The following is a 27,130-nucleotide window of genomic DNA, read 5'->3' as shown; positions in this document are numbered from 1 at the left end:
CACTCATATCCCGGCCCCCGTTGGTGAATCCCAGCCCTCCTTTACCCACACAGCCCTCCATCAAGAGACATACCCATTCACTCACCTCCATTCATGTGAGGCCCCCTCACTCACACGCCCTCAGGAGCGCTGTCACACACGCCCACTGTTGCACTGATCTTACTCTCTCTCTCTCTCACACACACACACACACACACACCCCTCTCCATTCACATTCCAGCTTCCACGTTCACACCCCTCATCCCATCCTTGCATGGGCCTCCCTCCATTCATGCACAGACACTCATTCACACGTTGGCTCACATGTACCTCAGGACAACAGATGGCAAGTGCCATGCAGCCCAGGTAGTGAATGCCCTGGCTAGAAGACGTTTCCCATTAAACTATTACTACCAATCATTTGTGTGTGAACTGAGGTCTCCTTCCTCTGAAAAGCTGCTGGTATTTGTTAGTCATTGTCAAGAATGTGCATGGTTTTTAGGTCAGTTTTTATTTCCCTCCATCTCATGATCCTACAGTGGCCCAGGCTCAGTTAGTTGGTCCTTATATAATGACAGTTATAATTAAGAAGTTTGCATTGAGCTGGATTCCTGAGAAATGGAATGATGATTTGAAATAGGATTTGAGTGTAAGTAGTTTATTTGGGTAATGATTGCAGGAAATGAGGGAAGAGAAGTGGGGAAATGAGATGGCGAAAGGAAGGAGGCCCATATGCAGTGCATTAAGGAGCAGGTGACTTGGAAGAACAGTTGAGGCTCAGCCCTTCGAGGGGCCTCTAGAAGTCTGTGTAGAATGTGCCTCGGAGTTGTCCCGCCCAGGAGGTGAGGAAGGTGAAGTATTTATCCTCTATGTCCCGCACTAGCATTGGTTGGGGACTGTTTTCCGGGGGCAATAGTTCCTTAGACACTCAGCAGTGAGTCAGAGGGTACAGGGTGTCAGTGGAGCCAAGGGCTACTGTGTCTGTTCATGCTACACCATCCAACCATCCAACCATCCATCCAACCAACCATCTATCCATCCATCCAACCATCTATCTATCCATCCATCCATCCATCCATCCATCCATCCAACCATCCATCCATCCATCCATCCAACCATCTATCTATCCATCCATCCATCCATCCACTTATTCACTCATTCTCTCCTCAGACATATCCTGGCTGCCTACTCAGTACCAGGTACTGGGTTTGCTACCACCGACTCAGAGCTGAGGAATATACAGTCTCTGCCAAGAAGGAGTTCCCAGGTGCACAAGGGTAGAAGGCAGGCAAACACATAATTATGTTGCAACACAATAAAAGCTATCACGGACGTGCTAAGACAGAGGCATAATGCTGTCACTGAGAACAGAGGGGAAGTGGTTCTGAGCTTAATAACTTACTTATAACAATTGCTTATCTTGCACTATAGAAGTTTAAACAGAGCCTAATGGGCTCATTTTGCCCTTTTGATGTTTTAGACATTATTTTGCCTTTTTAAAAATTTTCCTGTTGTCTGTATTACCAAAGACTGCTCTTCTTACTGGAGATTCAGAGTGTGGCTCCTGTCCCTAAGGCTTTGTTTGGGGAAAGAACAGGGAATGTTCCTGCCTATCTTGTGTGGGTGTCTTTCTGCAGCCACTAAGCTAGAATCTTCTGAGAACAGGAGGCTCACTTGGGGATTCTCTCTTTTCCCCCTACCTTCAAATTAGAAGCTGTGACTCCAAAGTCAAACTAGGAGGTACCTGAAGTCAAAGACTGTGCCTCCCCTGTCAGACTGGGATCTCTCTGGGGCAGAGCTCCTCTCCTACCCAACACATACTCATTGAGCCTGCTCCTGCTGCCTCTTCTCAAGATTCTAGAAGGATCTCTATACAGGGTGGCTTTGGAAAGGAGGTTTTGGAAATCAACTCACTGATGCTACCTCTTAGAAGAAACCTCAGAATGCCACTTCCTAGGAGTCCGTGGGTGCCCTGCAGGGAGGTGGATGTGCTGGAGACAGCAGGGCAGAGATAGGAGCTTTACACTGGAGCTGACACAGGGTGCTGGCAGCAGTCACCCCCAGCAAGTCCCAAATCAGAAGCGGCCCATCAGGCCATGTCTGGGCTTGTACTCCCCCCATCCAAACCGAAGTCAAGTCTCCTTTCCCCACACCTTTCTCCAGAGCTGGTTTCTCCAGGGCTCACCTTGAGTGGTATGATTTATGGGGAGTAGTGGGGCTCTGGGAGGGGAAGTCTGGAAAGAAGGTGCAGGCAGCTGCCTCTCCCTCGCAGATCCCAACCCCTCCCGCTCTTACTAATTCACACTTTCCAGGCCTGGAGCACCCTGGAGGGGCCATTTCTTTTTACCTGAAGCGGAAACAGGCATCTTACTTGATTTACAGGATCCAGGGGCGGGTGGCTCCTCGGCTGGTTGCTAAGGTATCTTTTAAATGGAAATCAGGGTGGAGAGATATCACATTTATCATGCCAGCCATCTGCTAACTGTTGCCTCTTCTTTCTGGAATAGCTGGAGGTGATTCTAACTGGGAGGCAGAGCAGAGGGATAGGAGAAAGGGGAGAAAGGCCCTGGCCAGAGGGAAAGCCTATGGTCAAAATGAGGAAAAGAAACTTCCCTTTTCTGCTGCCATGTTTATTATTTTTCCACTCTCTGTCCTCATTTTTGTTTTTCCCTTTTGTTTTAAATATAAAATCATATCTGGAGGCTTTTATTATAAACCACCAGCCTAGTTCCACAACTTTATGTTTATTATTGCCAGTATGTATCTCTGAACGCGTGTATGTACGTATGAGAGACTCACCATCACCAGGGCCTGACAGGTGGGTCTTTCTGGGCCAATTAGGCCTCTCTACTTCCAAGAACGCCTGTGTTCCTTCCAGGCCCGCCCCCAAGCAGGAAACACCAGTGCCTGCATGTAGTCGAACAGCTGGTTACTAAGAAACCTGTAGTAGAGACAGCCAGTCTCTGCACGCCTGGCACATGGAAGCCTCCAGAGGGGCCTCCTTTACTCTGAGCATGGCCTGGAGCCAGACGATCTCTGTTTAAATTGTGGTTCTTTCCAGGGTAGCTAGAGGAATTTAGACAGGCTCAACTCTCTTTGAACCTCACTTCCTAGTAGCTAAAATGGGGATGACAATATCCACGGCCACAAGATAGGGTGGGGCGCTCACTGCAGGAGGTGGCTCAGATAACAGAACCCTAGCAGTGCCCAAAAGGGACACTTCTCTGCCTGCACAGGGGACCTTATGCAGTTATGGTGGCACTCACCTTCTAGGGTTTTGAAGACTGCATGAAGAAACCCAGTGAAGGAAGGGAGGAAATACTGTTTCTATCCTGGGTAAATGCCCAAGACTGGACTGCTTCCCTGGAGTGCTGTAGATTAGGTTTGGGGGGTGTTTTTCTTCTTCTCCCTGCTCCCCTGTTTCTGCCTCTCTTTGCCACTCAGCCTCCCCCCAGCGCAGGCTCGTAGACATTCTGAGCAGGTAAGCTCTCGCTCCTTTGCAGATGGATTCCTCCTATGAAGGCTGCTTCTGACATTTGATACCAGCATCCATTTCAGCCTCGATTCTGATCCCCACACACCCCTCTTGGCTTTGCCCACAAATAATCCCGCTGTCCCTCCCGCCCACTTTCATTTATCTCTTTGCTCCTGCTCCTAGCCCTTTTTCCTAATTACCATCTCTCCTTGTTCCCCTTCACACCTACACCACCCAGAGATACTTAGAAGGAACTAGGCCTTGCATTTCTCTTTCCAGCATTTGTCAAAATTCTTGCCCAAAAGAGAGAGTGCTTACCCCCTAGATATGCAGTAATTAGACATATTCATCTCGTCCCCTTGTCTCCCTCCCAACTTGGGATTTAAGCTGCCTTTTGTTTGGCTGTTAGAACAATATATTAAGTGACAGTTCTCAGAATACAATTTTAATTAAGATTCAATAGTCACTTCTCTGTCAGTAATCTTCCATGCTGATTACTTAAAATATATTTACCCAGCTCTATTATGTCACAGATTGGAATTCATTAGATGTTTGTTAATCTTCAACAAACTTTTTTTTAAAATGTGGTTTATTTAGCATAATTTATAAGGACACACCATTTAAAACATGGGCTCTGTGCCTCTGAGCTCCAGGGTATGCATCCGGAAGCCTCCGGGACTTCCTTGCTTGCTGTCGCCATTGCTGCCTCTACCAGAGGGCAGGCGACACAACCAAGGGTGGAAAGGCACAGAAGACAGCGTAGGCAGTCCATCTATATTGCACAGTTGCGGTCCGTATGGGTCAGCCTCCCAGAATGCAGAGCCAGCTAGGGGAGGGTGGAAGATATCCAGCACAGGCCATGAATAGCCTTGGCCTTGGGCCCAGGGCACCTGACAAATATCATTTCCTGTGTGCCAGGGCTTGAAAATCTTGGGAAGTGCCATCTAGCCTTAGAATACTGCCGAATTTACTGATAAGAGCTCATAAGGGGGATGGCCTTTATCATGGGGCCATAGAACACTAGCCCATACACACACACACACACACACACACACACACACACACAACCACTTCTTGATTAATTAGTAAGGGACATCCTTGAATGTGGCTGTTCATGTGTACCTGTGGGTATAGAGAATACTACTCAACGCTATTTGAGCAGATACTATGGCCAGAAAACCTTTAGCCTTCTTCATTCTGTGACCACAGTGAGTCATGGGGAGGTGTAGCTAGAAAACTGAAGACTCAATGCAGATGGAGAAGATCCTCATTTTGTTCAATGAGGCCCCAGCAAATAGAGACCTAGAAGGCCAGAACACATGTGAACACAGAGCAAGTTGGAAAGGTAGCAGGTGGAAAGCTTCCATGTATTGACACCTGTGACCTGGTGGGGCCTGGGTAAGGGGAAGCTGGTCTACCTTAGGTAGGAGCTTGGTGAGAACAGGGACTGGCAGGGTGGGCAGGAGCTCCTGGGGAGCCCAGGGCAGAGCTGTGTGGAATTGGGTAGTTTGGCAAAGGCTTTTAAATGAAGGTGCCATGATGAAGATGAAAAAAAAAAATCATATCCTATTGAACAGAAGTCAGCAAAACTCTTTCTGTAAAGGACAGGATAGTAAATATTTTAGGCTTTGGTGGCCACATGTTATCTGCAGCAATGGCTCACCTCTGCCACGGTGGCACAAAGGAAGCCATAGGCAATATGTAAACAAATAAGCATGGCTGTGTTCTAATAAAACTTTATTTACAAAAACAGGTGACAGGCTATATTTGGTCTGTGAGCTACAGTTCACAGCACTATCTAGTATGGTAGCCAATAGCCACATGTAGCTAATGAGCATTTGAAATGTGTTCTGAGTGTAAAATGCACACCAGATTTTGAAGACTTTATAAAATAAAAAAGTTAGACATCTCATTAATACTTTGAAGACTTTGTAAAATAAAAACCTTAGACATCTCAATAATAATAATTACATCTGTTATCAAAATTAATTTCACCTGTTTCTTTTTACTTTTTTAAAAAATATGGCCACTAGAAAATTTGAAGTCACATTTTGGGCTCACATCATATTTCTACTTCACAATGATGCTCTCTCCAGATAAAATATAGGGCAGGCCTCTGGCCCTTGAAGGATCTCAGGCAGGAGATATACCCTTAAAGAGACACAACAGTGGAATTCAAATACACGTAATAAAGTGTATAACTGGAATACATTTTTCAATAGACTATGCATCTTTTTTTTTTTTTAATCAGCTAGTTTTGTCTGCATCTGTGCTTCTCAAACAAGGAGCTATGGAGTTCTACTTCCGCAGGATATTGGCCAAGCAAGGTGGCTTATGCCTGTAAATCCAACATTTTGCGAGGCCAAAACAGGAGGATTGCTTGAAGCCAGGCATTTGAGACCAGCCTGGGCAACATAGCAAAATATTGACTGACTCTACAAAAATAAAACTGATTAGTCAGGCATGATGGCACATGCCTGTAGTTACTCAGGAGGCCAAGGTGGGAGAATCACTTGAGCCTAGAAGTTTCAGGCTGCCATGAATGATGATTGTAGCACTGCACTCCAGCTGGGTGGCAGAGCAAGACCTTGTCTCTGTGTGTGTGTGTGTGTGTGTGTGTGTGTGTCTATATATATATGTATGTGTATATGTGTGTGTGTGTTTATTTTAACAACTGTTGCTCAAAAAAGGGATGTCTTTATAGTAAAAAGAAATAGGGGTAATAGAAATTTTTTTTTTTTTTTGAGACGGAGTTTCGCTCTTGTTACCCAGGCTGGAGTGCAATGGCGCGATCTCGGCTCACCGCAACCTCCGCCTCCTGGGTTCAGGCAATTCTCCTGTCTCAGCCTCCTGAGTAGCTGGGATTACAGGCACACACCACCATGCCCAGCTAATTTTTTGTATTTTTAGTAGAGACGGGGTTTCACCATATTGACCAGGATGGTCTCGATCTCTTGACCTCGTGATCCACCCGCCTCGGCCTCCCAAAGTGCTGGGATTATAGGCTTGAGCCACCGCGCCCGGCCAGGTAATAGAAAATTAAACATTAACTTAGTGTTTCACTGCAGCAGAATTTCTCAGTTCTTCTAAACTTGCTCATGCATGTAGGGCTATTGTAAGAGAAAGCAAGAGTAGGCAATGCTTCCCTAACTTATTGGTCTTAGAAGCCATTTTTGCAGAACTCTAATTAGTATGCGTAGAAGGCAATTTGAGAGGCGGGCATGGTGGCTCACGCCTGTAATCCCAGCACTTTGGGAAATCGAGGTGGGTGGATTACCTGAGGTCATGAGTTCGAGACCAGCCTGGCCAACATGGTGAAACCCTGTCTCTACTAAAAATACAAAAAATTAGTTGGTTGTGGTGGCATGTGCCTATAGTCCCAGATACTTGGGAGGCTGAGACAAGAGAATCAGGCAAACCCAGGAGGTGGAGATTGTAGTGAGCCAAGATTGTGCCACTGCACTCCAGGCCTGGGAGACAGAGTAAGACATCTCAGAGTGAGATGTATGTGGGGGGTCCAGACAGAGGCTAATTGCTTACGAAGCATTCAGAAGTTCACACTTCTGCCTCCCATCACACCTCTTTCTTCACTTCCCACATTCTTAAAGACTCATGAACTATGTGGATTCTCCTTGGTGAAACAGTTCCCCACTGACCCTGGAGTCTCTCAGCACCAACTCTCCTCTTATCCACAACCTCATTCTTAAGGAATGCTGGTTCAATTTCATTTCACGGTGAGCCTAAAGCAATTAAGAAGGTTAAATTGTATCTCAAAATATAACCGTAACGTCCTTTCAAACTCAATTATTGGATAAGCCAGTGGTATGGAATCCCTTCCTTCCTTCCTTCCTTCCTTCCTTCCTTCCTTCCTTCCTTCATCCAACCATTCAATAAATAGTTACTGAGCAGCTACTGTGTTCCAGGCACCGAGCTAGATACTTAAGATACAGCAGTTAGTAAAACAGGCAAAAGTGCCTGCCTTCATTGGAGCTGACCATACAGGAGTGATACAAAAAACAATAAATAAACATTATAAATAAGTAAATTAAATAGTGTGTTCGAAGGTGATAAAAGCTAAGGAAAAGAGAAACAGTAAAACTGAATTAGAGGGATTCCTGAAAGAGAGTAGGCCTTGCCTGAGCACATGCCATTCTCTGCCACTCCCTAAGACAGACAGGGTTAATGTGAGGGAGGAAGCTCTGGGTGAGCGCGTTAGGAATTTGCCTCCTGACCCTGACCTTGTGTTCCTCCCTTCCAGGCACCGTGGCCTGAGTGACCAGACCATGGAGACCCTGCTTGGTGGCCTGCTGGCGTTTGGCATGGCGTTTGCCGTGGTCGACGCCTGCCCCAAGTACTGTGTCTGCCAGAACCTGTCTGAGTCACTGGGGACCCTGTGTCCCTCCAAGGGGCTGCTCTTTGTACCCCCTGACATTGACCGGCGGACGGTGGAACTGCGCCTTGGCGGCAACTTCATCATCCACATCAGCCGCCAGGACTTTGCCAACATGACGGGGCTGGTGGACCTGACCCTGTCCAGGAACACCATCAGCCACATCCAGCCCTTTTCCTTTCTGGACCTCGAGAGCCTCCGCTCCCTGCACCTCGACAGCAACCGGCTGCCGAGCCTCGGGGAGGACACCCTCCGGGGCCTGGTCAACCTGCAGCACCTTATCGTGAACAACAACCAGCTGGGCGGCATCGCAGACGAGGCTTTCGAGGATTTCCTGCTGACGCTGGAGGACCTGGACCTCTCCTACAACAACCTCCACGGCCTGCCGTGGGACTCCGTGCGGCGCATGGTCAACCTCCACCAGCTGAGCCTGGACCACAACCTGCTGGACCACATCGCCGAGGGCACCTTTGCAGACCTGCAGAAACTGGCCCGCTTGGACCTCACCTCCAACCGGCTACAGAAGCTGCCCCCAGACCCCATCTTTGCCCGCTCCCAGGCTTCGGCTTTGACAGCCACACCCTTTGCCCCACCCTTGTCCTTTAGTTTTGGGGGCAACCCACTTCACTGCAATTGTGAGCTTCTCTGGCTGCGGAGGCTCGAGCGGGATGATGACCTGGAAACCTGTGGCTCCCCGGGGGGCCTCAAGGGGCGCTACTTCTGGCACGTGCGTGAGGAGGAGTTCGTGTGTGAGCCGCCTCTCATTACCCAGCACACACACAAGCTGCTGGTTCTCGAGGGCCAGGCGGCCACACTCAAGTGCAAAGCCATCGGGGACCCCAGCCCCCTGATCCACTGGGTAGCCCCCGATGACCGCCTGGTGGGGAACTCCTCAAGGACCGCCGTCTATGACAACGGCACCCTGGACATCTTCATCACCACATCTCAGGACAGTGGTGCCTTCACCTGCATTGCTGCCAATGCCGCTGGAGAGGCCACGGCCACAGTGGAGGTCTCCATCGTCCAGCTGCCACACCTCAGCAACAGCACCAGCCGCACTGCCTCCCCCAAGTCCCGCCTCTCAGACATCACGGGCTCCAGCAAGACCAGCCGGGGAGGTGGAGGCAGTGGCGGCGGAGAGCCTCCCAAAAGCCCCCCGGAACGGGCTGTGCTTGTGTCTGAAGTGACCACCACCTCGGCCCTGGTCAAGTGGTCTGTCAGCAAATCAGCACCCCGGGTGAAGATGTACCAGCTGCAGTACAACTGCTCTGACGATGAGGTGCTGATTTACAGGTGAGCGAGCGCCTATGGCAGAGGCAGGGAGGGTGTCTGGCTGGGAAGGAGAAGGGGACGGGGAGGGTTGGGGGCTGCTCCCACCTATACCCCTCTTCCCCCAAGGTGTCTGTGGGGATTCTGGAGCAAACTGTGCCATTCGTGCAGGTAAGAGGGGATAGAAAGAACATCAACTACAAGGCTAAAAAGAAAAGAACCCACATAGGCAGCCTGAGAAATATGTGTAGAGAGAGACCACACCTCCTGGCTTGGTGGCTGTGGTCAGTGGTCATGTGGCCATGAGCTTCTGAATGTTCTGCTCTGAGCCCAGATGGAGGGTATGCAAGAATATTGAATAGACCTCTTGGCTGAAGATTCTGACTCCCCCAAAGAGGGAGGCTTTGGACCGTCACCTGGACTCATGCAGTCATGGTTAAGGCTTTGAGATCAGAAAGAGTGGGACTCAAATAATGGCTTTTCCACTTGCTAGCCATTTCATGTTCCCGGCCTGCCTCTGTTTTCTGATCTGTAAGATAGGGACAATTAGTACCTGACTTAGTTTGTACACTTGCTAAATGCACTTACTCAGTTGTCGGTAACTGAATCAAACTGGCTTTGAAAAGAGAGAGAGAAAGGGAGGGGTAGTATGTTGACTTATGCCATTAACAAGTCAGGAACCTGCTTCAGGTTCAGCTGGATCAGAGGTCCCCCACAAACCCTGTATTCTCAATGTCTTGCCTGGTCTAGGTTCTACATTTTTCTGGGTTGGCTTCACTGACAGGCAGTCTCTTTCCTCTGGAAGTCCTCTACTGGGACCTCTAAGCAGCCCTACAGCCCACTTAGAGCCCTAGAGAGAGAAGAGCTTCCCTTTCCCAATTGAGCACTGACTAATTCAGACCACATCATGTGAGCCCCCTGGGGTCTTACAGGTATAGTCACCCCTCTCACCTCTGCTGACCCCCCTGGACCTCATTGTCTTCATCTAGACATGAAGACAATGATATTGACCTTGGAAAGTTGCTGTGAAAATCAAGCGGTAATTTTCTAGGTCTGACAGAAAGGGAGGTTAAACGTGGAATGCTTCGATAGAATCACATAAGTCATTCAGAGGGAAAATGGTCACAGAGTTCCACCGTCTGCTGGTCAATGTCAGGGGTTACAAAAACCAAGGGCTGAGATGCTGAATCACAGATTATTTCCCTTGTATGAAATATGAAGGACATGGCCTAGAACCTTACCGCTCAAGGAATGCATGGTCTCCTTTGAAACTCTGTGTTTTATTTTATGCATGTAAAATGGTTGTTCGGACAAGGGTCCCCATGAGTTTCACCAGCCAAAGGGCCCATGGTGCAAGAGAGGTCAGGAACACTTGATCCATCCTGAAGATCTCCTCCAGCTCTGACTGTCTGAGATGATGAGTCTCTGGATGGGAAGCTCTGGGGGAGAAGAGTCAATGTGACTGAGGGTGGGTGTGTCATGGAAACCATAGTGACCTGGGGTCCTCTCCTCACCTGGCAGCTGCTGGCCTTGTCTGGATAGCAGTGTCATGTCTCAGGATGGAGAGAAAGCAGTATTGGAACTTACCCACATGCATATATGCACATATATAGAAATATATGGATAGGGGCATATGGTCAAACTTAAATATGCATATATGTATTTTTCTCACTATAAAAGTCATAGTCTTTATTCAAAATTCGGAAAGTAGGGAAAATTATGAAGAAGGAAATAAAAATTACCTGAAATCCCACTATCCAAAGTTAAAAAGAGAAATTTGGAAGGTGTCTGAGTTCATTCAAATGTCATTTATAATCAATCTAGGGTATTTTCTGTATCTTAGCTCTTCCCATTCAATATTACAGCTAGCTTAGTTCCCATGGCATTAAAATATTTTTTACTGGGCTTTACCATAATTTAGTTAACTAATTTTCTATTATTGGAAATTCAGGTCATTTCTTATTTTTCATTATTAAAAATAATAGAGTGATGGATATTTTGCTCATAAATATATTTGTGATTTCCTTAGCATATTTTTCTAGGAGTTGAATTACTGGTTTGCAGGTAAATTATAATCTTTATACGTTACATATAAATATTTACCCTTTCACCAGTGGAAGTACTCATTTTGATCACACTTTTGCCAATATTGAATATAAAATTACTTTCATCTTTGCCAATTTTAGAGGTGAAAAATGGCACTTGTTTTAATTTGCATTTCTTTGCTAACTTGTGAGGTTGACCTTTTGAAAATAAATATATTTCTTTACTTGGGAATTTATTATATGGTCATGACTTTGATTAAAAAAAAAAAGTGTAGAGGCAAAATGCTATCAGCTCTGCGGTTTGCACAGGGAAATGCAGTTTGTGAGGGGAGAGAAGATGTTGGCTTCCAGAAGGCAACATGCTAATGTTGCCAAAATGGCGCAGCTTGCTGGGGGTCTCAAAGATACTGGCAGGAGGAGGGGAGGGCTTGGGGTAGGCTCCTGTAATCACTCAAGGTGAGAATTCAAATTGCTTTTATTTGGTGTTTGAGAACCTAGAGATCCTAACTTTATAAATATACAGATTAAATGAAAGCATCAGAAACTTTGGAATTTAAAAAATGCAGCTAACAATGGTGACTTCTCAGGGCTGGTTATGCAGATAAGAGGAGATACAGCATGGAAATTCTCCAAATTGTGGTGGCACATAGTAGCAGACACTCAAGGAATACAGATTGTTATTATCAGTAGTACTAGTAACAGCACAGAATAATATTAGTATTAAAATAAGACTAATATGTCCACCATCCTGAGGAAGAAAATAGAAGAGGAAAACTAGATATACAATCCGGTCTTTTCTTTAAGAAGACAAATTTCCAAAATTTTTGAGAAAAAAGTAAGTGTGAGTCTGTAGCCAGATAATAGTAATAGCAATCGCTGGCCAACATTATTGCCAGCCTTCTATGCATTTGATGCTCGGCTCTTACAGGTGGTATCTTATTTAATCCTTCTGGACATATTAAGAAGCATAAAAGACCAAGAGAATTAAAAAATAAAATTCTTCCAAGATCACACAGCAGAAACAGGCAGGGCTGTGATTTGAACTCTGGCCTCTGGCTTCAGCATCCAGGCTCAACCCCTGTGGTCGTGCTGCTCACTGTCCTAAAAGGGACTATGGTTTGAGAGAAATAGGAGAGTCTAATGAAGAATCTGGATTTTTAGAAAATGAATTGTCCTCATTAGAAAGAATGGACACCAGCGGGCACAGGGCTCTCTGCCCTGCTCATTTTAACAGGAAGGTATACAAAAGAAGGGAGGAAAGGTCTGTATCTGAAGATGAGTGTTAAAGAGGAGCACATTGCTGTACAGAGAAAGCCAGATGCAGCCAAAGAGGGCTTTTTAGCCCATGTTTATGTCCAAGAAGAAAAAATGCTGGTTGGGAAAGAGGTTACAATGAGAATAGATAAGAAGCAAAGACTTGCAATTTGCCTCCATCTTCCCCAGCCAGAACAGCCGCAGTGGCAACAGCAGCAATAATACTGCAAACCTGCATGGATGGGTTATTTGTGCTGGGCACTATTCTAAGGGTTCTAAGTGCACTAACTCATTTAGTTCTCACAAAACCATAGGAGGTTAAAAACTATTATTTCACTTTACATAGAAGAAATTTGCTAAATGTGTTAAACAGAGGGTAAGTAGCAGAGATGGAATCTGAATGCAGACAGCCTGCATGTTTGCCAAGAGCCTCAACCTAACAAGACCAGTACTATGGAGAGGGATGGCCAAACCCAGCAGGTCTGCATCACAGTGCCTGTTGAGTTCTGGTCACCAGGCCCTGATGGGTCATATGTAGGTGAGTAAGGACTAAAGGAACAAGTAGATGAGGTTCTCAATGCCACGGGGGTGATTCTGAGATAGCCTGGACAGAGAGATGCCTAAGATGGGAAAGGAGTGGGTGGATGGTCTGCTTTTCAGGGAATAAACCCTGTAATCCTTAGGGTGCCAGGCTGGACATGGAGTCCCTATACAATTCTAGAAAGACTTTCTCCATAGGCAGCTGTGAGCCTGTGGAAAAGAATGCTGACCTAACATGGGTTCACTAAGGGCAAATCCCGCCACGTCACTGAACCGTGTCTTCAGGAGGTGATGTGGACCAGTAGTTCTCAAGCTTTTTTTCTGCCTCCTTGTTCTTCATGAGGGCAATCTTCTCAGGGACATCTCCCCTTGCATAGTGATTCTTGGCTGGACCAGAATCTCTGGAGTGACAGGTACACTTGGAAATTGTCCTAGGAGTTTCTGCTGGCTGTGAGTCACTACCATAAACAGAGCACGTCACAATTGTACAGGACATTTAGCGAACTCTCATGCTGTCCTGGGGACAAAATGGAGAATTGTAAACTGATGAAGTGAATTTGTAACTGGTCAACTAGCCAGACTGATGAATAAATTGATGTGAATTTGCCAGAAGCCTTTGGCTTCTGCCTCAACATCTGTCTGATTTCTGGACTGCCAGTGTGTTTTCTAATTGAGGTTGATAACTACACAGAAAAGATGCTTGACCAGTTGTCATGTCCACAAAACTATCAATCAATCAATCAACCATCTATCTCCATTTTGGTTCAAGGAATCATTGCAATTTGCACAAGGTCAAGGTAGGAAATTCCAGCTGGACAGAAATTCTGTGTGCCTAGGCTCAGAGTTGTAGTTGATGTTGAGGATGTTATAGCCACAATGTGAAAGAGCTGGTGATGGCTACAACGTGATGGAGCTCAGCAGAACCAAAATGTCTCCTGATCTGACAATTTTTAATTGCGCTAATGGATATAGTAGTCATATCATGAGAGGTTATGGTTATGCCGAGTCATTCAAGCTTGTCAGAGCAGAGCTTTCATATGTTTAATCTGGACAGCACAGTCTTCAGAGTTATGTTTACAAACTGCAGTGTATCCAGAAGAGGGCTGATGAAAATGAGGTTCTGGAAGCACATATGAAATGGAAGAAGTTTACCTCGGAGATGAGAGGACTTAGAAAAGAAGTCATCATTCCTTTGACTAACTCAAAGAATTTGTGGGTAAAAAAGAGGGAAAGATGCACACGGAAGTAGGCATTGGCCCATCACAAAAACAAACTTCCCACAGCAGCAGCCTTACAGCAGCTCTGTATCTGTCTTCCTCGCTAGCATGTGATATTCATGCATGTTCATCTCCATGTCCCTAGCCTTTAGGGAGTCCTAGCCCAAAATAGCTATTGAGTCAATATTTGGTGAACTGGACAGACTTGAAATAAAGATCAAAGCTGCCCAACAGCAGATTAAAGTAAAATTGCCACAAAGTAGTGAGCTGCCCGTGCCGGAAGGGTTCAGTAGGACCTGGCTGACTCCATTCCAGGGATACTAAGCAGGCAGCCTGACTTTCAGGCAGGAGTGAAAACATTTGACTTAAATGATTCCAGCTCTCATTGTGTGTGTATCTACCTGAGACTTTCATAATCCCATGATCAAGATACTGTGGCTTCCACCATTGCTAGTTTCACCTGCTTTTACCGGTTGGGGCCACTGTGTCACCTTGCCACCCAGGGTTAGGGTGCCGTGTCTCACAGGCATTTGAGCTCCAGGACCTGAGGTCAGAGACAAAAACCTTGGCAGAGGCCCAGAGAACTCAACCAGACCTGAACATATGCCATTGACAGGTCACCAGTGGCCCACCTCAAGGTCCCATAGAAACCTCAAAGAGCTGTGAGCAGTGTCTAAAAACATCACTAGTCTACATACCACAGAACAGGAGCAGAGGCACTGATAGCCCCAAATCATGGGTAACTCAGACCAGATTTGAATTAGGCTATCTAAAATAGTGCCTTGCTCTTTTTTCAGCTAATAAGCTCCCTCGTTATTTAACGGTTCCGGCTGCACTCCCAAGCTGCTTGCCCTTCCTGAATACACACGGCTGAGCCCTAGAGGCAGGCACTGTGGCACACGAGAGACAGTCCACAAGTAGGGCCTGACCTGTTTCCTGTGTAACTGGGGAGGGCTGACCATCCTATTTCTTAATGCCAGGACCCGCCCTGTCAGGAAGGGACTGGCACTAATGGTGGCAGTAACAAAGGGGAGAGGAGTCAATGAGGGGTAGGAGAAGTTTGGGAGAGGGGAATCAGAAAGGCAGCCTCCCCTGCCACCCTGGAGGGAGTATCAGCCCATCCCATCTTGGCTTCATCCCTGGTGTGACATGGAAAGTTAAATGCCCTGCATGTCATTATCAGCCCAAGTGACATTCACAAACACTTGTCTCTAAGAGATGTCAAGAACATCTGTCACCAGGCATGATGTTGGAACGGTCCCCAGGAGGGCCAGGGGAACAGCAGGCGTGCTCCTAAGGCAGGCAGCCGAGATGCAGTGGCCCCCATCCTTGTGTAGAGAAGCGAGGGGCTGTGAGGAGAGAGACCCTGAAGGTGGGGAGATAACAGCCACCCCAGCCTCTGTACCACCCTATCTGCAGGCTCCCTTTTCCATGCCATGTTCTTCCGTGATTGTTAGACACGCGCCCTGTCCTGGGAGACTACATCATCCTACCGAGTTTTGCAGGGCTGGGGCAGGGGGCTGCATCTTTTACTGCTGCTCCGCCTCCCATCTGGGGAAAGGACAAGAGGGCAGATTCAGCAAGTTTCACTCCATCAGGATCTTAAACACTCCACACCTCAGTGTAGCTGTGCTCCTCCCCATAAAAAGACAGCCATCTCTACTGTGGGCTGGGAAAAAATTTACTCATGAAATCAACATCTCAGGATCTGGGGCCATGGGGAGAAACTGGTGGGAACAGCTGTTCTCTAAAGAGAGGGGGCATGCCAGGGACAGGACCTGTGGGAGAAGATTCTTTGACTCTGCTGTTTCCCCAGAGAGTCTGGATTCTCCTGGAAGGGTAGGTTGAGTCCCCGCAGGCAGAGGAAGAGAACAGTATAGAGGAGGAAATAGGGGTGGACAGGGAGGAAAGGCAATTCCTTGGTCAGAGCCCACATCAAAATCAACCTGCCTTGGATTTTATATTTTATAATTTTTTTCCACGCTGTTGAAACGTGACATCTACAAAAGGGGATGCAGAAGACAACAATATTAAACCCATTTTATAGATAGTAAAACAAGTCTCAAACAGATTGAGTAGATTTTACAAAGTTATTCAAGCAAAGACTAAGAAATGTAGTCTTCTATATCCAGCCATTTCCACCGTGCTGTGTACCTGTTGGGGGCACTTCTCGCTAAGGCCCCAGAGTTTTTATTAAGGCTGGAGACTTGGGGAGGGGACACCAGCTGTAATTTCTCTTTCTGGGAAGTATGGAGTAGCCTTCTGGGAGTCCACAGGAATTTTCTCTGTCAGCTTTAGCTGAGACTCAGTCTCATACTTCTAAGTTCCGGCAATTTTGGGGAGACAGGGATGCCAGTGAGAAGCTTGGTTCTGCTCTACCACCTGGGAGCCTCCAGGTGATCAGTGGGTAAGATGAGGATTTCTGGGTTACATCTCACCAGGCAAGCCACTGCGAAGTGACAAAGTTGCTGGAGGCACCACAGAAAAAAGTGACTCTGGAGTCAGAAGTGTGGTGATTAGCAGGAACAGAAAACTCAATCAGTATGGCTTAAACTCGTAAGGGTTTATAATCTGTCACGTAAAAGAAGTCCAGTGGAAGAGAATTTAGGTCTGGTTTTATGAGTAGCATGGTCATCAGGGGCCCAATTCCTTCTGTCTTTCTGTCCTGCCATGCTCAGCACACAGTTTCTGTCCTTAAGGTCACTTAATAATACAAAATGGTTGCTGGAGCGCCAGTGATCTCATCTCACTTTTATGCAATAGGAAAGATGAAAAGAAGGGCAAGAAGGGGAGTTTCTCAGAATCTCCACCCCGTAACTTCTGCTTGAATGTCATTTGGGCACACATTTCTGCAAAGGAGGCTAGGAAATATAGGGCTTGTTTTTGTTTGTCTGTGTTTCTTTTCCACGTTAGGCACAATGCACCGTCAGTAATATAGAGAAGGCAGGAAGGCAGGTAGCACATCCACACAACTCCATCACTTACCAGTCCTGGGTCCATGGGAACATCAGCTTACTGCTCTCCATCTTTGTTTTCTCATCTGTAAAATGAGAACAGAGATTCCTTTCTGCATATTTCATGGGATTGTTGTTGCGAGGATTGAATGAGCTCATGTATTTGAAAGCGTGTCCTTCATAGTCAACAGTGGCATACTGGTTACATGAGAGTGCTTGTGATCACAAGGAGCCTGCCCATTTTTAGTTCTTGGACCCCTCTTCTAGTCCCTGTTCCCCGGCTTGCCTTTTGTGTCTCTGTTTTTCAAAATCAACGGAGCTGTAAACTTGGAAAATGATCTGATGAAGCTTTAAGGGATCAAGGTATACGGTACAACCCCTTTCAGAAATATTTACACATCAGTTGGGAGCTCTGAAAGACCCAAAGGAGTGAATCTCTAATGGTGGAGTTTTAAAACCACAGCAGGCTTTGTGCACAGGGGAGATGTTTTTCAGGGCACCTTCTTAGAGCATCTCAAATCACATTACTATCTCCACATCCTGCCCCTCTCACTGTCCTCAAGAAGGTAACACCACTGGGATTCAAAATACTTCAGAGCATCTGTTCAGAGGTGACTAATTTCTCCACATTATTCCCTTCTCAATCTCCAAAAGCTGTGGCTGGAGAGAGCTCCAAAGATAAAAATTAATTAGCAGGAATAAAGAGATGACAGCATGTATCCAGTCTTCCTCTCTTCTGAAATGAGGCTTTTTCCCTCTCTAGTGAGAACCAGCCCAGTTAACTTTACATACATTTGGTTAGTTTGGAGACGGGAGTGGGGACATTGTTTATTCTATACCAGGAAAACAACAAAAAAGACTTACAGAGGAACGGGGTTAAGCCTAGAGAAGCGTCTGGGATTTGGGGACGGTGCTGTGGTGGTGGCCATCAGAACAACACTGAACGCTTATCTCACAGCTGAACTTCCCCAGGCATTTTCACAGAACCCAGCTCCATTCAGCCTCATTAACAGCCCAGGTCAGACCAGGGGTGGGGAAGGTATGGAACTCAGGCATTCTGACCCTGAGCCCAGGGCTTCCAGCCACCCATGTTTCCCAACCCTGACTGTGTTTTGGAACCTCTTGAGGAGTTGCATCCCCCCACCAAAAAAAGGGATTCTGAGTCAGCTTGGGTTGGTGCCTGGTTATTTATGTTTTTAAAGCTCTCCCAGTGATTCTGACATGCATTTAGCATCATGCCCAGTGAAATTAGGGGTTTGGACGGCACTGGTAGACAGAGTTTCTGTAAATCCACAGCTAGGGGATTGGTCTCTAAACTGCTAGTGAGGGAAGAAGCCAGAAGGCCTGGGTTCAATCCCAGCTCTCCCATGTACTACTCATCTTTTTGAGATTTGCTTCATCTAACATTGGAATAAAAAATCTTCTCTGTGGGGTTATCTCCAAAGAGATAACATATGTAGAAACACTTTGGAAACAAAAACACCATGTGCATTTCAGTTGCTGAAGCCATTTTTTTACCCCTCAGCCGAGTCTGAGTGATTACTATTAGAAAGATGGAATTAGGGGCTCCAGACATGGGCTCTGGTGCTCTTCCTTCTCTTCACTTGTCTGAATCTCAGGCTTCTCACCTGCTAAATGGGGATAATGATAACTATGCTCGCTACCTCACCAGGTTGTCATAAAATTGGAAAGAGATGACACAGCTTGAAAGAACATCTTCATAAAGTGTTAAGTGCTTCTAGAGGCAGAGATCTGACATTTCCAAGTTTGGGGGTTATTTCTGTCATTCTGAAAACCAAAAATAAAATTCTAAGTTCCCCCAACCAATTGAATGAACCCCTCCACTCAGTCAAGGGCATTGCAGAGTTAGCCTGAAAAAACTTGGCCATGATGGGAATGAGGAGCCACATATGCCTCATTCGACCCTCCTCCCTTTTGGAATTACTAATAGAACAGACTCTTTAGGTCTGATAAGAAACATTTGCAATCTATTTTCTCTGAATCCTGCTACCTTGAGGCTTCATCTGCATGATAAAACCTTGGTCTCAGCAACCCCTCATTGCTACCTAGACACGTCTTTCTATTGATAATAACTCAACCAATTGCCAATCAGAACATCTTTAAATCTACCTATTACCTCGAAGCAACTCACCTCCTGTCTTTCCTGTTGGAACCAACGTACATGTTACATGTTTTGATTGATGTATTATGCCTCCCTAAGATGTATAAAAGCAAGCTGTACCTGGACCACCTCGGGCATGTGTCATCAAGGACTTCCTGAGGCTGCGTCATGGGCATATCCTTAACCTTGGCAAAATAAGCTTCTAAGTAGATTGAGACCTGCCAGATACTTTGTGAGTTTACAATTCCGTCAAAGGAGGTAGTTCAGAGCTGGTGTGGGAGCTCCACACAGTCAGGGACTGAGGCAGGTCGACTGCATTATTCTTGATGTGTGGCTCACTGCTCCTTCTCTTACTCACATTCTCAACATGGGGACTTTCTCTGGTGTGGCCCACCCACAAGGGAGTTGCCAACCCTGGGTTCGGCTGTTAGCCTTTAACAGAGTAGGAGGATTAATACCCCAGTTTCCTCCCCCACGGAGAAAGGCAGAGACATGGTCTACGCTGGCTCCCAGTAGGGGTGAGCCCCAATTGCCCACAGTGGTAACTTGCTTAGCAAAATGCCCTACGTTGACTTCCTTCCACGCTTCCTTACCACAGCTTCCTGAGCCCACCTCCCAAATAAACTACTTGTGCTCAAATCCTTGTCTCAGGGCCTGCTTCTGGGAAACGCAAACTAAGACAGGCACCGACCCCTCTAAAGAATCCCACTCACTGACTTGCTACTAGCTCATTGTATTTCCCCCAATGCACGTCGGAGGCTGAGGAAGGCAATTGCCTGTTTGGGCACATTGCTCCCCAGTAGATAAAATCAACGTTCTACCGTGAAGTTAGGAGTGGGGAATGGATGTTGGGGAGGCATAGACCGCCACAGAGCTGCACGGGCGAGAGCATCGCTGCTGTGTGCATTTCTTGGCACCTGCCCACACAGTCCCAGCAACCAGTAGCCCGTTTGTGGCTGAGGCCACCCTGGAGAGGAAGCCGATGAGGCTGCTTTCCTGCCTCTCTGTGAGTGTTCTTTTCTCATCTCTGGAGACACAGAGCAGAGCAAAGCAAAGAGAAAAGCTTACCTCTTACCAATTAGGCCTATGGTCCGGCATGAGCATGTGTGTTGGGAGTGGGCACCTGTGCATGACAGAAGGGATCATGACAAGAAGTCAAATTAATGTCCATCATCTTCAGGGTCTCAGAAGTTGGGGCGGTGCGGGAAGAATGGCACAATATCACAGGATGTGATGGGCCACCCCAGGGTGAAGGCGGCACCATGCAGCCGTGCACTGTGGATGAACAAGCTTGTTAACTCTTTACAAAGGAGAGCTGTTTCCAGCAGGGGTGGGTTCCACTGTGTTCTGTGGCTGTGGGGCTGATGCTGTGCGTGGGAGTGCTGATCCAGATGTGTGGACAAACTCTGACTGCATCGTAAAGGAGGTGAGCAGCAGGAAATGAAGCGTGGAAGAGATCTGTTAAACGCCAGACCTTTGCACTAGGTCATTAGTCAGTGATGGCGCTAAGTAAAAAAGCTTCTCAGTTTAGCAATTAGCCCCGTAAAAGGTTAAAACATAAATGAATTGCTTGGTGATGTTAATCCACGTGAGCTTTTCCATGAGCCAACTACCTGGCTTAAGAGGAGCATATTCTGGGGGGCAATGAGAGCAGGTACAGTGCAATGTAAGCTGTGTCCTGCGGTTAAGGTGGGATGTGGAAGGAAGGAGGCAGTGTGGGGTGGGGGCGGTGGGCAGCGGCGGTAGCTGTTTTAGGTGAAACCAATGAAGAGAGAGACAGAGGCAGGAATGACTAGGCCCCGTCAAAGGCCTGTGAGGCTCCCTGGTGTTTGTCAGCTGCCACCACAAGCACGTTGCATAATAAAGAACCTCAAACTCTAGGTGGCTTACAACCAGGAATGTTGAATTTCCTTAGTCGTGGCTCTGCAGGTTGGCTGGAGTTGAACTGGTCTGACGTCTGGGCTGGGTGGGACTGCACTCAGCTTCAGGCTCCCGTTCTGATTTCAGTCTTCTCTATGTATCTCATTCCGGATCCCCAGGAGAGTGGTAGTGGTTTTCCAGGTATGATCTTCTCACGGTGACAGCAGAAATGCAGGAAGGCAGGCCCAGCCACAGAAAAGAAGGTGAAGCTTCTGTTGGTATCACATCTGCTGAATCCCGCTGGCCACAGCAAGTTACGTGGCCAAGCCCAAAGCCCAGGGGCAGGGAATGTACTGCGCTCCGCATCAAGCCACGAAAGGCTGTGGAGGTGCTGCTGTATCACAGGTCAATAAAGAAACAGGACCAGTAGTTATTTGCAACACTTGACTTTCCTAGCAGAAAGCCCCCCTATAAGACAGCGGTTCTCAAACCAGAGGATGCATAAGAATCACCTGGCGAGCTTGTGAACACACAAGTGCAGGGTCCTGCCCCATGAGTTTGTAATTCAGTAGGTACCGAGTGGAGCCTGAGAATCTGCATTTCTAATACAGTCTCTCCAAGATGCTGATGCTGCTGGTCTGGGGAACTTACTTTGAGAATCACCGGTCTAGGACAATGATAGGAATGCAGAGGTTGGAAGAGGGCAGAGTGTAGATGGCCTTGAATGTCACACACAGTAGCTATGTCTCTGAGCCCTTACTGCACTCCAGGTACTGTTCTAAAGACATTCTGCATGTTCTCTTATTTGGACTCACGCTAACCCTATGAGGTGTGATCCATTACTGCCGCTTGACAGATGAGGACTCTGAGCCATAGGGAGGTGGCGTGACTCGCAAGGCCTCACAGCCTGGAGGCGGTGGAGCCTGAGCTTGGAATCCGTGCCGTCCTGACCTTAGGCTTCCTCCTGCTGCTGGCGAGAAGTTCCGAGGGGAGGCATGACCTGGAGTGAGGAAAACTCTGTGTTTGGAACCAGATACTCACTTATTCAGTCAATAAATATTTATGGTCTGGTCAAGAGCTCAGGATTGAGAAAAGACAGGCACAGCTCTTGCCTAGGAAAGTGATAGGAATGTAGACGTTGGAAGAGGGAAGAGAACGGGTGGCCGTGAACATCAATGAGCTTACGTTCTCATCGGGGGAGAGATGAAAAATTCATATATGTACACGAGGAAGAAAAATAAGCAGTATAAGGAGACCGAGACCAGAGGGCTATGGTTTTATACTGGTGGTCAGGAATCGCCTCTGTAAGGAGTGCCACTGGAGTGGAGACCTGAATGGAATGAAAGAGTCAGGCAGGGGGAACAGTACATACAAAGGGCCTGGGGTAGGGATGCATTTATCCTGTTGGAGAAGTGGAAAGGACTCCAGGGCCTCTGGAGGAAGAGTGGCGGCCGATGTGTGAGAGGGCTGGACCGGGCTGGATTACATACGCCCTTGCTCGCCATCATGAGGCCTTGATTTTATCCCGAATGAGATGGAAATCACTGGGGCTGGCACTGGGGAGATTTGAAAGCAGGAGACTGGCATGATGTGATTCAGAATATTCTGGGGCTGCCTGGAGAATATACCACAGTAGGCCGAGAAGCCATCAGGGAGACCAGTTACGGGATGGCTCCAGGGTTTTAGCTGTATCTGAATGTTCACATCCATAAAATGGGAGAAGAACCCCTTTTTTCTCTCCCACTTGGGGCAGAAGGAGATTAGGGTGTGGGCCTGTGAGTCGGAGCAGGAAGTACTTAGGTAAGGAACAAAGCAGCATGTTATAATAATTTTTTCTGGCAGAATCCCGGGGTCTATGTCTGCCTGGCCCGGGAACCTCACTGAGGCCCAACTCACAGCCTTTTGGGTGGAGAGGAGTTTTGGATCTCCCTCTGCAGAGCAGACATCCTACCTTGTCACTGACCCAGCTCCTCTGTCAGCATCCCCCACCCCTCTACCCCACAGCCGTGTACTCTGATAGAGAGTAATTATTTATGTGCTTGTTTAATTAGCTCATTAGGTGTGTGCCGCAGCATTTCTGACAATAAATCACCTACTCTAGGGGCTCAGAAGTGCATTTTTTGCTGGTGTCTGGCCCTGGCAATGAAGGTGGCAGTTGTAGGGTGTGAATGTGGCCCTTGGTCAGGGGCTCGGTGACCTGTGCTCTGACTCCTGGGGTGTGCGTGGACAGGTGGGGAGGCTGCTGAGGCACTGAGCATGGAGACAGGATCTTGGAAGCTGAGATGGTGGCAGCAGCGGCAGCCGGCACCGAACACCAGAAAGATATTTTTACCACCCGTCAAAATGCCACCGCGTGTGAGCCAGTGCCAAGGGCTGCTTCCCAAGGCTGCTTCGCTCTCCTCCCTCAAGCTTTGATTGTTGCTAGGAAAAAGGTCTGAGTGGAAGAGGGAGGCTTTGAAGATTCCTGGGTTGGCTTGGCTGGTGCTCAGCAGTCTCTTCCCTCAGGGGCAGGGGGCTGGAAGGAAGCTTCTATCCTGCAGCAAAAGGGAGTGGGTTGGGGGCTACTTCTCCCACACTGGGAGAGCAGGACTGCCTGGGTTTAGATCCAAGCCCTATTCTTCCCCACCCTACCTAGAATAGACCTAAGAACAGAATGCTGTTTAAAAATGCTTCATTTACAGTTCAGAGGACTGGGAATTCCACCATTAAAGATGGATTTATTTGCATGTTTAATGGGCAGAAACCTGGGAGATGGCAAAGTGGGTTTTTTCCTGGGGCCGGCAACCAGTGGATGCTGACCTGAAGGAGGGCACAGTGGACACCCTGGCAAGAGAAGGAGGAAGGGGCCAGGAAGGGTCATGAGGTGACCTCAAAGCCCAGTTCCTCTGTGTGGACCCGTTGCCAAACACTTGGGTGAGTCAGGGAGAGGAAAGGCAGAGCCAAAGTCCTTAGGACCAGTCCAGCTGCTTATTTATTGCAACTCTCTTGGACTTGGTTCTTCTGTCTTTAAAATGGGCCTAGTTCTTACTACTCTTAGACCAAAGAAAGTCCAGAGGAAGAGAAGGTAAGTTCAAGTTCATCCAGGTCAAACCTCTCCTTTCTGTGAATCTTTGTGGTACCCACCACTCCCCTCATCCATCACCCCTCATTGCTGCCACCCCCTTGGGATGTTGGCTGGCCTCCTCATGCAGGAATAACTTCCAGAGACAAGAAAGCCCCCACCACTGTTGGGTGCCACTGGCTAAAAAGTTATGCCTCGTTTACCGGGTGTGGTGGTTCATGCCTGTAATACCAGCACTTTGGGAGGCTGAGGCAGGCGGATCACTTGAAGTCAGGAGTTTAAGACCAGCCTGGCCAACATGGTGAAACCCTGTCTCTACTCAAAATACAAAAATTAGCCAAGCATGCTGGCACATACCTGTAATCCCAGCTACTGAGGAGGCTGAGGCAGGAGAATTTCTTGAACCCAGGAGGCGGAGGTTGCAGTGAGCTGATATTGCACCACTGTACTCCAACCTGGGCAAAGAAGCAAGACTCTGTCTCAAAACAAACAAAAGTTATACCTCATTGCAGGCCCTCAAATCTATGTCCCTTTACCTCTGATCTTCAGAATCTGCCTTTATCTTTATTAGGCATGAAACTAATTTTATTTTTTAAACGTAATTCTCATAGTTCACCCAATGCTATTTGTTCAGATTCAACATCCTCCCTCCCTGCCTTCCTCTATCTTGCCTTTACCTTTAGTCATTTAAGAGGTGTTTAAGTTTACGACTCAAGTCTGGGCTACACATGGGAAGGGCAGCTATGAACAAGGCATTTCTGCCCTCCTGCAACTCACATCTCCCAGGGAGACAAACGCTAAACAACTATGCTGGGGGCTGTTCACTGATTCCATAGCTACAGCTGTGATAAATGCTGGGCAAGCATATACTAGAGCAGGTCCTGGGGAACTGACCGAGTCTGGGGAAGCCGGGAAGGCTTCGAGGAAGAGGTGACCCAGAAGGTCAAGTAGAAATTCAGGCCAGGCATGGTGGCTCACACCTGTAATCCTAGCACTTTGGGAGGCTGAGGTAGGTGGATTACCTGAGGTCAGGAGTTTGAGACCAGCCTGGCCAACATGATGACATCCCGTCTCTACTAAAAATACAAAAATTAGCTGGACATGATGGTGCATGCTTGTAATCCCAGCTACTCAGGAAGCTGAGGCAGGATAATCACTTGAACCTGGGAGGTGGACGTTGCAGTGAGCCAAGATCATGCCATTGCACTCCAGCCTAGGCGACAGAGAAAGACTCCATCCCAAAAAAAAAAAAAAAAAAAAAAAACAAAACAAAAAAAACCCTTAATCAGTGAAGAGGCACAGGAGGCATTGCAGGGAAAGGCTGGCATGTTTGTCTGTCTCTGGAGCAGGAAGTTGCCTTGGGTGGGTCTCTGGTACCTTGCCTCAGATGTGTGCGGGGTTTGTGATGGCTTTCTGTGGGTGTGAGGTCCAGCAATGGCAGTACACTGAATGTGGCCTGCGCAGGCCAAAGTGGACAGAAGAAGCTCCTCTGTAGCTGAGGGTGCCCCCCATTTGAAGGCAGCCTCAGCCCTCCGTAGCCTCCAATGGTGCCAACTCCCACACAGAGTACCCCAGCAGAGCCACTCCCCCCATATTGTCTGGAACCATCTTGCTGCCTCCTCACTAGGCTGTTTCCAAAAGAGCATAGCCCAGGGCTGTGTTCAGCTTTGTGGTCATGTGGGATTTATAACTGAAGTTACGCTTTGGGTGTCACAGTGACCCCTCCTGGGGGGCCACGCTTCTCATTCAAGTCTTGTTACTGATTTTCAATCTTCAATAAAACAGTAACAAATTTTGCTTGTCCCATTTTATATGTTTTTATGTTTCAAGCCATTTCATTTCTTTGATTGGAAATAAATGGGTTATAAATCACAAAACCAATGGATAGAATTAGGTCAAAAATGCTAAGTACATGCAAATGGTTTCTCTTCCAATAAAGATAATAAGAGCCAACCTTTCTGAGAAATTATTCCATGCCAGGTACTGTTCTACATGGTTTCTATTTATTAGCTCATTTAATTATTTCAACATCCTGACAAAAAAAAGTGCAGTTATTATCTTGATTTTATAGAGGAGAAAACTCAGCCCCAGCCTGGGTAAAGAAGCCTGCCTGAGGTGTTCCAGCTGTGATTTGAAGCCAGGCAGGCTGGCTGCAGGGTCTGCAGGAGCTTGAGGTCTCCATAGTGCACAGCTAGCTTCTGAGTGGCTCCTGCCTGCACCCCACTGCACTGGGCACCTTCACAGCTTCCCGGGAGGCAGGGGTTATGATTCTTTCCCAGGTTAGGAATCGCAGAGAGAAGAGAGGGTAGGTAAGCTGCCTGAGGCCTCCCAGCTAGGAAGTGGCAGAGCCAGATTCAAACCCAGGTTTGTTTTGTTTCAAAGAGCTCCTGACTGTTCCTCTTCCTCCCAAGACATGAGTTAGGATTGAGGGGGTGAGATGAGTGTCTTGAAGTTACAGGTAATGTCTTCAAAATAGAAGCCAGCAAGCCCATTTCCTTCAACCCTGTCCCCTCCTCGGTCGCCCAAGCTACTGACAACTCCAGAACCATCAGCCCTCTGGCACTCAGAACTAGCATGAGGAAGTGGGGGAGACTGACCCAGACCCACCCATCCCACCCACCTGCACATAATGAGGAGCAAGAGGAAGCAGACGGGTGCTTCAGGAGGGGAGGGCTCTCAGCTAGACAAGTGGAAGAACTTCCGGCAGTGCTGGTGATGTCTGACAAAGCCACAGCTGCTTTGAAGGCAGAAGGGAGCCTCGGGGGCTTCAAGGGCCTGGGGGATTCCATCGGAGGCAGGCAGGCTGATGTATGCCTTCTACCCCTTCTCCATGCTGGAAAGATGATGGCCATGTCCTGGAGTGTTCTAATTTATAACTTGCCATTTGAACCATGGCTGCTCTGCCTCCCACCGCTGCCTCCTCCCAGACTGAAAGGAAACTGGGTCGCAGTCCAGCCCTAGAGA

The 27,130-nt window shown here is 47.6% G+C and overlaps 1 protein-coding gene across 1 annotated transcript in view; it reads left to right on the top strand.

Moving 5' to 3' along the window:
- Window positions 1-27,130, top strand: part of LRFN2 (leucine rich repeat and fibronectin type III domain containing 2) — a 208,539-nt gene that overhangs the window by 146,897 nt on the left and 34,512 nt on the right. Inside the window, exon 2 of the mRNA XM_003923252.4 lies at window positions 7,713-9,137. Coding sequence (XP_003923301.1) covers window positions 7,738-9,137 — 1,400 coding nt within the window. The 5' untranslated portion in view covers window positions 7,713-7,737. The remainder of the gene's footprint in view (window positions 1-7,712; window positions 9,138-27,130) is intronic.

The sequence above is a fragment of the Saimiri boliviensis genome, chromosome 4 (genome assembly GCF_048565385.1).
Source record: "Saimiri boliviensis isolate mSaiBol1 chromosome 4, mSaiBol1.pri, whole genome shotgun sequence".
Taxonomy (NCBI): domain Eukaryota; kingdom Metazoa; phylum Chordata; class Mammalia; order Primates; family Cebidae; genus Saimiri; species Saimiri boliviensis.
The sequence above is the reverse complement of the archived record's forward strand: the minus strand, read 5'-3'. Positions and strand labels throughout refer to the sequence as shown.